The sequence below is a fragment of the Fringilla coelebs genome (genome assembly GCF_963513975.1).
Source record: "Fringilla coelebs genome assembly, chromosome: 21".
Lineage (NCBI taxonomy): Eukaryota > Metazoa > Chordata > Aves > Passeriformes > Fringillidae > Fringilla > Fringilla coelebs.
This window is the reverse complement of record NC_140047.1, coordinates 8,478,232-8,488,061: the sequence shown is the minus strand read 5'-3', so window position 1 is coordinate 8,488,061 and position 9,830 is coordinate 8,478,232. Positions and strand designations below refer to the sequence as shown.

The following is a 9,830-nucleotide window of genomic DNA, read 5'->3' as shown; positions in this document are numbered from 1 at the left end:
CGGAGCCGGGAGGGCTCCGGTCTCTGGGGGAGGCTCCGCACCCGCCGCCGTGTCGCCTTCACGGGCCGGGCCGGCCGGGTGGGAGGCGGCCCCGGGGCCTTGAGAAGGAGCAGGCGGGACATGGCGGCGGGCGTGGGGATGCGCGGCCTCGGCCGGGTAAGAGCGGAGCGGAGGGGAAGGGAAGGGAAAGGGGTCTGCGGGACAGGAGACACGGAATACGAGATACAGGACCCTGCGGGACAGGGGACATGGGATACGGAACACGGGACCCTTCGAGACATGCCACCCTACGGGACCGTGACCGGGCGGGGAGGCAGCGTTCGCCAAGTTGCTAAATAGAGCTTTTGGCTTCTCCCCCGCTCGAGGCGGGGCTGATCCGGCACCGGGGCTCCCCGGGTGGGGGTCGGGCAGATCCGGCTCCTCCGAGCCCCTGGAGCTGCGGGCAGACGGCGCTGCCCTGGCTCGCCGCGTTCCCTTTGACGGGCTGGGGGCGATGCTCTCCCAGCTCTCTGCTTCGTTTGCAGAGGCTTTAAAATGATTTTGAGAGAGAGTTTTAAAGCATATCCTGACCAGTCACTGGAGGAGTTAGGTGGAATCCTTTAGGGATGAGCAGTAGATATGGCTTCAAGTTGCTCATGGGATTTCAGCAGCGTTAGAACTCTCAGGCGCGGTGGTGGATCTGTTGGAGTAGGAGTCGTGTAGCTGCAGAAACCAGCTTTGATTTCTTTAGTCATGGAATGGGGAATTCCAAAAATAAGGCTCTGCTGTAGGCTGCTGTTTGTGTGTTTACTCCCAGTCACTGCTGACCGGTTTGTTTCACTTTAAAGCAATCTGGTGCTCTGAAAAGGAAGCTCCAGTCACCACATGGAAACTCACCCGTGAAACGCAAACGTAAATTATCCATAAACACCTTCAGGAAGGGTGCCACGGAGGCTGACAGGAGGGAGGAGGGAAGCTCATCACAAAAACCTCTTCCTAAGAAGCAGCTGACTGACAAACAGAATGAAAGCCAGAAGAGCAAATCTTTCATCAAGACATCCAGCCTGTTTAAAAACAACCCAGACATCCCAGAAATTCACAGGTATTATAGATAAATGGGAGGGGGGGAAAAACTCCCTTGCAATGCCTTGAAATTCAGTGCCTTGAATTCTTGCCCTTGCTTGGCAGAGCAGTTCATAGTAGATGAAGTTTCATTGTTGATCATGTAAAATGCTGTTGTATCATTTTTAACCCTACTGTTTGTTTTGGTTTTGTTTCCCCTAACTCAGAAAAGAAGTGCAGCAGGTGCAAGAAAATGTTTTCACTACAGATTCCTTCAGCCAGCTGGACCTCCACCCACATCTGGTGAGTGGCAAGAGGGGTACCATGCCTCAAAACCATGGGGTTTGAGTGGGGGGCAGCTCAGAGAGCTTTTATTGATGGTGACCTGGATACTTCACCTGATTTTGTCACTCAGGGTGCTGGTCCATGTCCTGACCTGTCCCCAGACATAGTCCCAGCCCTCTTTGCTGTTTGCTGCTGTAGTACCCAAAAACCACAGAAAACTAGCAATGGTGTAATTCTGATTAACTAAGAAGTATTTTGAGGAGATGGGAACTTTATGGACCAGTTATGCACAGAATAAATGTCAGTATTCTGGGTCTTGTCCTGTCTTGGCAGTACAAGAAGTAACAAAAGGAACAGTTTGACAATAAAACCTTTATTTCTCTTTATCATCTCTCTAGATCTCCACAATAAACACTGTCCTAAACATATGCAGCATGACCAGGTAAGCAAATCAATATCAAAACTTCGCAGTTTTACCCCTAAAAGCCAATTAACTGTGATTATTTCATTATATTTAATGGGTTTGTGAAGACCATAGTACCACTGTCCTATTTGCTATTGGGTTTGTAGGGACTCCTGCCTTCTAGTTTGGTACTTGAATCATAAACCCATCTGGTTTGAATTTATCACATCTGATGCCTACCCAGGGGCTTTGCTTAGAAATCACCTCAGCTGATGTAGCTGCACAGCAGAGATGAGTGTGGGGAACTTGGGGTAAAGAGTTTTGAGACAGTCCCTGTGTGTTAAAATCTTGGAATTCCATCCTGTGTTTCATCTGCATTTCTTGCCCTGCTTTCTTTGTCACCCAGTGTTCAGAAGCAAACGATTCCTGTGCTCCTGCAAGGCAGAGATGCCCTGGTGAGATCTCAGACTGGTTCAGGTCAGTGTTGCCTTGTCACTGTCCTTCCTTAGGGTGTGTTAACTGCATTTATTTAGGTAGATATAGTGGGATAGCACCACCTCTCTTTTCCAATTGGTCCTTTATTGAATTGCCTGTTAATCTTCCATTCTGAAAACTTCCTATTTAATAAAAAATTTTCCAGACTCTGCAGTTTAAGAGTGGTGGGACAAATGGTACTTTGGTTTTCTGGAGTGTTGAAATTGTCACCTATATTTTTTTTTTAATGGAAAGTTTTCTTATTTTCTCCCTTTCAAAAAGGTAAAACTCTTGCCTATGGGATTCCACTTGTGCAATCTTTACAAGGAATGGAATGCAAAATACAGGTAGGTCCAACAGCAGTAAATAAATTTGCTTTTGATACTAAGATTAATAAAAATAAAATCCAGCTCCTGTAGTCATTGCTGTCTCTTTTTCATACAAGCAATCCACATTCCCCTTTATTTGTACATGTGACAGATGGGATTTTCCAGTTCTCTTGAGGTGTGGATGGTACGAGATCCATGTTAGCCATTCCCCATTGCTCCATGCTGCAGGATAAATTGGAAATGGGCTAAATTATCAGGTGTGGAGAAGGTAGAGTGCAGAAGAAATGGTCTGGAAGAACTGAAAACAAAGGCTACTGTTAGATAATCTTTGGCATGGGGTGGGATTGGGTAATTGCTCCCAGTTTGGATCATACACCCAAAAATGCTGCTGCAGATCTTGTGCATTTTATGGAAAGAGATCATCCTGACTGAAGGGTTGAAGCATTCCCAGCCCATCCTGGATTGTCACTCCTACCTGCAGATTGTTACTGTGCATCAAGCAGGAGAGCATCCCTGCAGCTCAGGAACACAAGAGTGAAACAGCGTGTGCTTGCGAGAAAATGTTGGCTTTGACTGTGAGCAGGGACAAAAAGGCAGTGTAGGACTGACACGTGAAAAACTTGATTTTATAAAAGCTGTGGGGCAGCAATACCCTAAAATGTCATGTACAGACTCAGACTGAAGCCCTTCAGTGCTGGCTGAGAGCAGGGAGGTGTGGAAGGGCTGTGCTCAGTGCTGCCTTCTCTCAGAGCCCTGCTCTTGTGTGTTTGCAGCGCAGCGACGGCCCCTACGCGCTTGTGCTCGTCCCAACCAGGGAGGTAGGTGGCTTTTCCTTCCTCAATCTATCTGAACACCGATTTTTGGGATGTGGATGTGGGTCCACCAGAGTTCCCCACATCAGAAAACACTCGCAGATCACTCTCCTTTTGCTCAGATCTTGCCCTGACAGAAAGTGTCATTTTTGTTCAGTGCCAACCAGAGTAAGGAAGGAGTTTCTCAGTTCTCCTGCAGTTGGAAGTCTTTGGGGAGGCTGCAGAAACTCTGGCTCAGTGTAGGGGGAATGAGTAAAACCAGTGAATTCAGCTTAAATGTGTAGCTTTATACAAGTATTTCATTTTCAAAGCTGTTTATTCAAATCCATAAGTGAATGCTGAAGCTGAGGCCTCCCAGAGTTGGTTTCTCCACTGAACTCTTCAATTTAATTTATATTATTTGTAATTGCAAAGGCAGTGTCAGAAAAAGTTATCAACCTTTTTTATTTTTGTTTGGTATGTCAAATGATAATAGCTTCCATATGGAGAATTGATTGCAGGGATCTCATTTGGGATCCAATATTTTATGCAGCCTGCAGTACAATATCTGTGCTCTGTTATCTGAAAGGAGAAGGCTCTGAAGCTATTTAAATTTTTACAGCAACAACTTACTGCCTCTTTAGGATGCCATGTGAATACTAAGCATGGAGGAAACTGTGTGTAAACTCATTTAAAGGGCTGCCACTGAGAATACTTAGGAAGATAATTTGTGATTACAATTGGTATTACTTTGTAATGGAAGCAATAACCTTGCTTGAAAAAAGAAATGCAGAGATAGAAAGAACCAGTGGCACAATCACTCCGTGGGTCAGGTGAGGAACAGTGAGGGCTGCCAGAAGAGAATTGACCTATGTATTTCCTTTTCATGGTTGTTTTTTCCCAGAATTCCTGTAATTTTCCCTTTTATTTTTCCTCTGGAGCAAAATCTTCTGTGCCTGTAGCTTGTTTTCTCCCCAGGGCATTCACAGAAGCCAGCAGAAGTCCCTCTTGTCCTGAGAGCTAGCTCATGAAGCTGAGCCAGTAGAGGTTTTTGAGCAGGTCAAAATACAATAAAAGGGAGATTTGTTCAAGAGAAAAAATTAATAAGCAGCTTCTAAAAGAAAAGCTAAGGATGCATTTAGAATTCTGATATGGGTAACTAGATTAATTTACAGATTTTTGTGCCATGGGGATTTGTAAGCCAACTTTTTAGTCCAGAGAGACTTTGTCAGAGCTCATTTTCTTTTGTTGATTTCCATAGCTTGCACTCCAAAGTTTTGATACCATCCAGAAACTACTTAAGGTAAGAATTCAATGCCCTGTGTTGTTCTTATGCCTGTGGGGAGCTAAACAACATCAGTTCCTGTGAATCCAGCTGGAGGTTTAAGGAAATCCAGCACCTGGCAAGATGTATGGTCCTTAAAGATAAATGTGTTTAAATGTGTGATTTCCCTATGGCATGTTTTAAATTATTACATGAGCAATTAAGTGATTAATTATGGCACCCTAGTTGCACATGTGCTGATAAACAAGCACAGTTGATTTTCACAGCCATTTGTTTGTAGAAATACCTTTCATTGTCTCAGGCTGAGTTATGAATGGAAACTCTCGTGGTGACAAGGACCGTTTTACTGAAACTAATACTGGCCAGATGGGTTTCAGATGGGGAGCAGGACTTGGGGAACTGCTTTGCCAGCTGAATGACTGGAGAAATGAGAAGGCTTTTAAAATCATTAAATGATAGTGCTTTCCTTGTAATTGAGGCAGAGTATCTTACCATTGGGCTAGAAGTTGTTTAAATCATTTATTTATCTGATCCATATTTCCACCCCCTGTTCATTTTTCTGTGGAATAATAGGGTACTTTCTCATTATTTATAAGTCTTATAAATTTATAAGTCTTAAAAAGAGACTTACAAGTCTTTTTTTAGTGCTGGAGCTGTGATCACATCACATGCACACTGCTGTCAGCTCCATCCTCTCTCTTTTTGATTAGGCTTTGTCTTGTTATTAAGAAGAATCATTGCTGGTCTTTGTTTTCTTTTCTGTAGCCATTTACCTGGATTGTGCCTGGAGTGCTAATGGGGGGAGAAAAGAGAAAATCAGAAAAAGCCAGGTAGGAAACCAACTTCTTAAATTGTATTTTGGGTCCTTCTGCTCTACAGACTCTTTATCTAATACTCTTCTTCAGAGTGTTTCTTACTGGGAGGGAGGATGGTGAGCTTGGATCAAGCTGTGATCCCCTGGATCTTACACAGGCACAGTGGCTGGGTCAGCAGGAAACATTCACTTCCTCCAGTTGAATCTATTTCTAAAATGTTGATGAGCCTTCTGAGAAGATGAGCTCTTGTGTCAGTATTTTTTTTCCCTCTTCTGACAAACACCTGTATTTGCTTACCACCAACTGTATTTGTTATGGGGGAAATTGCTTTCTGGAGAAGAGATTTCCTGGTGTTAAAAATTCCTTTCTTTCCCCTTTTCAAGAATTGAATTGTAAGCTGGTAATCCAAAGTGGAATTTTCATTTCTCTCTAAATAATCATACACAAAAAGAAGTTTACTCTTGACAGTAAAACAAGTACTCAATTAGAAAAGAAAACCTAGCTGGGTGTGTCAGATTTTTTTTTTTTAATATTATTAATATTTCTTTCCACCCTGTCCTCAGCACTGAGTGTGCCTCTGAGTATCAGAGTATCAGTGATGCTCAAGGATAAATTTTAGCTGGGCAAAACAAATCAGTTTTTATCAGTGAGAAGGTGCTGTCCCTGATTTTATTGTGGCATTTTTTCCCTCTGTAGGTTCCACTTCCTCACTCTGGGTCCTACTCCATACTAACCTGCATGGGGTTGTTTTTTCTTTCTTTTCTTTCTCTTTCCTGGGTTTTATTTTTTTTTGTTTTTGAATCTGCACAGGTTAAGGAAAGGGATAAATATCCTCATCTCCACCCCTGGCCGCCTGGTTGATCACATCAGGTCCACGCAGTGTATCCATTTCCGTCGCACTCAGTGGCTGATTATTGATGAAGCAGACAGGTAAACTTCCAAGTGTTCAGATATGGGGAATTATTACAATACCCTCTGCATCATAATTCACTAAATATCTTTTTAAAATATGAGAGGGTGGGATTTTAATCCATTCCTGCTCAGTGGCCTCAGCCAAGCACCAGATGTCTGGGATTAGGACGAAATACCCACTTTGGACAGATTGTTGGACAATTGTTCATTGCAAAGATGTCATGCAGTATTAAGACTTTCTCCTTCTTACAGCACCTTTAACCATCTCTGCTGTTTCTGTAGGATCCTGGACCTGGGCTTTGAGAAGGATGTGGCTGTGATACTCAATGCTTTAAATGCTGAGAGAGAGACACGTCAGAATGTACTGCTCTCAGCCACCCTCACTGAAGGTGGGTTATGGACAGATGGGGCTCTTGTAGCTGAATAATGAACAGGCAAAATACTTGGTTGAGTCTGCCTCTGTTACAGCCCAGTCTGAAGCCCTTTGGAGGAGTGGAATTAATTTCCTGTTAATTTCTGTTAATTTCTTTGGCTTACGGCACTTCCTTTATTACTGGAATTTCTGTCAGTGTATGTACTTCCATGGTCTCCACGTAGGTCTCCCAAATTCCATAGCAAAGTCACCATGAACCTGAAAGTTAATTTGTTTGCTTTACAAATTCAGAATTAAGGCAAAAAGCTAATTGCAAGGGAGCTGTTTTGCTCTGTACCACACAAACAGTCATCTGCTGTGGCAGGAACTGAGCCAGGCCTCCTGACTCTTGCACTCTTGACAGAGGGGAAGATCTGCTGGGATTTTCCCACACCCATTTAAAAGTAGGCTACCAAATGCTGTCTGTCCATAAAGACATTTCTGTACTGTAAAATAGCACAGTCAGCTGGAGTAGTGTCTCGTCAAAATTCTGGTGGAGTCCATAGCAGCTAAGCCTGGTAAGCCTTAAAAGGGCTGAGGTTTGTGAGGGGGTGCTGTCAGTGTCTGAGGGTGGCTCACTGGGTTCTTGCCCTCCACTCCTCTTCACTGCAATTGTGTTAGTTGGTTTTTTCTGTGTGTGCATCATCCCAGGCCAGACTGGGCCTCACGTGTCTCTCATTTCTGTGGTTTAGGGGTGACACGCCTGGCCGATATCAGCTTGAATGACCCTGTCAGCATTTCCATAGCAGATGAAATTCAGAAGGTGCCTGAACCAGCATCACAAACAGACAGGGAAGCCAGCAGATCATTGAACTGCATGGAGCAGGAAAACTTTGCTGTTCCAGAGACACTCCAGCAGTATGTCATGATGGTCCCCAGCAAACTGAGGCTTGTCACGTTAGCAGCTTTTATCCTGCAGAAATGCAAGGTGAGACTCTGTTTGCATTTATATTACTAAGTAGCCCTTTGCCCTTTCCAACTTCTTTATCTGTTCCTCTGTTGAGGATAGCATGGATTAGATCCAGGGCTTTGAAGTGCATCTTGAACCACAAGAGAGCTGAGGTGCTGTTGTGTCTTTCATGCTGGCAGAGATATCCCTGTGCAGCGTGTACTCATTCTTCTGTTGTGGGCTCTCTGTTTGGTGTCAGACTCTGTAATCCTTTCCCAGATAATTATATCTCCAGAAGTGTAAACCACCTGGATCTTTTCATGATCTGGGAATTGGGAGAGGCCTTTGGAAGTGGTCATGTGCAATTCTCTTGTTCTTGCAGTTTGAAAAGCGCCACAAGATGATCATCTTTTTCTCCAGCTGTGAACAAGTGGAATTCTACCACGAGCTCCTTGCAAAGGTCCTTTCAGCAGGGCCAGAGTCAGAGCAACCTGGATGTTCACCCCTCTCCTCTGTGAGCTTACATTTTCTACGTCTGCACGGTGACATGGAGCAGGAAGTAAGCACTCTCAAAATGTCAGGATCTGCAGTTTTATTCCTTTTTCCCTATGATTTATTGTGTGGCTATTTCGGGCAGGAGGGCAGAAGAGAGGACAGAGAGTCGTTTCACCTCTAGGGGCCTCAGTCTTCCATCTGCTAATGAGAATAAGGATATTGTCCCATTTCTGAAAGATACCTTGGTAGTTGTACCTGAAAAACACACCTGAAGAAGCAAATGTGTTATTTCAGCAGGCAGAGCAGCCATTCTCTATTCCCAGTGGATGCACTAAACCATTTATGTCTCTGTGTTTCTCTCTCATGCAGTCAAGACAGACTTTTAATGCCAAAGGAAAACCTTATCCAAGCCACAAAACATTATTACTGTTGTAATAATAGGTTGTCCCCCCCATTAAATGAGGCTGGAGCAGTTTGGCTTTGGTTTTGAAGAGCAGTCTTGACAGACACTGCCTGTTTTCCCTGGGATGGAATAATAGCATTGTAACAGTGATCACCCCAAAATAGTTTTGGACCTATTGGAGAGGTTGGACCTTGCTACAGAGGGCTGAGAGGCCAGGAGGAGAGTTTCAGATGAACTGTCACTGCAGAGTTTCTCTCAATATCTGAGAGACCTCCCTTGGAAGTTCAGGCCCAGATCCTGCCCTTGGTCTGTGATGGAGAGAGCTGCCGCTCTGCTCTGAGCTACACAGCAGAGAAGGTAAATGAATAGAGCTCTTCTGATGAAGCAAGAGGTGAAGAGCCATTGTTTTTCTCACTCATTCCCATCCTGTGGAGACCAGAAACATGTGCTTTGCTGTCCCTGCAGTCTGGCCTTTCCTCAACCTGCCTGCCTGAGCAAGTGAGCAGGCCTGGTCTGGCCCAACTCTACCCTGACCAGCTGTTAAGCCAACAGAACACCACTAAGTAGCTGGCACCAGGGGAAGGGTTTTGCCTTTTTAGTACCCAGTGTGTAATTAGTGCTTGATGTCTTCAAATTAAGAGCATTAATGGAGCTAAATTGTGGATCCCATATGGTACTGCTGAGCACGGCTGCTGTCATTGTCAACAAGATACAGCATGCTCTCTTCTTTAATTTTTGTCAGCAGAGGGTTCAGTGTGTCAGCAAGGCCCAAGTCTCCCTTCTTTTCTGGAACAGCACCTCTAGCTGGGAGTCAAGAATGTAAGGTTTCTTCTCTATCATCAATGTAACACTTAGCTCCCAGCCAGAACTCCAGGGAAAGGCTTGAAATGTGGAAATAAGGATATTTTGGAAGGCAAGCAGGAAAGGGAGTGTAGGTGCAAAGGTGGTATTGGCAAGTGAAGACCAGGTTCTGCTGAGAACTTTGGTTATTGGTGCTCAGAGAGAGCAAATATCATTGTGATGTAATATGAGTTGTAGAGTCAGTTTTTGTGTCTTTCATCAAGAAATAAAAACACCCCCAAAGCTGTTAAAATAACTGGAATGTGCTTGGGAAGGTTTGGGGACTGACAAGGCAGGAGGCTTTTGAAGGGAGCTGAGGGGTTCTACTGGCTTCCTGCAGTTCCCTTTAATGGCTCAGAGACTGTTGGGGGGTCATTTGGCATCTGGTGCTGTGGATGGCCCTGCCTGTGGGCCTGAGCTCATGTAAGGAGTGGGGCTGCAGGAGTTGTGGTGGTG

At 44.5% G+C, this 9,830-nt stretch overlaps 1 protein-coding gene across 1 annotated transcript in view; it reads left to right on the top strand.

Annotated features, from left to right (window-relative positions):
• Nucleotides 1-86: 86 nt before the first annotated feature.
• DDX31 (DEAD-box helicase 31) overlaps nt 87-9,830 on the top strand; it is a 43,004-nt gene continuing 33,260 nt past the window's right edge. Inside the window, exons 1-13 of the mRNA XM_084219427.1 lie at nt 87-156; nt 828-1,081; nt 1,269-1,344; nt 1,725-1,768; nt 2,136-2,206; nt 2,486-2,550; nt 3,306-3,350; nt 4,585-4,626; nt 5,374-5,438; nt 6,234-6,353; nt 6,618-6,724; nt 7,440-7,675; nt 8,019-8,195. Coding sequence (XP_084075553.1) covers nt 121-156; nt 828-1,081; nt 1,269-1,344; nt 1,725-1,768; nt 2,136-2,206; nt 2,486-2,550; nt 3,306-3,350; nt 4,585-4,626; nt 5,374-5,438; nt 6,234-6,353; nt 6,618-6,724; nt 7,440-7,675; nt 8,019-8,195 — 1,338 coding nt within the window. The 5' untranslated portion in view covers nt 87-120. The remainder of the gene's footprint in view (nt 157-827; nt 1,082-1,268; nt 1,345-1,724; nt 1,769-2,135; nt 2,207-2,485; nt 2,551-3,305; nt 3,351-4,584; nt 4,627-5,373; nt 5,439-6,233; nt 6,354-6,617; nt 6,725-7,439; nt 7,676-8,018; nt 8,196-9,830) is intronic.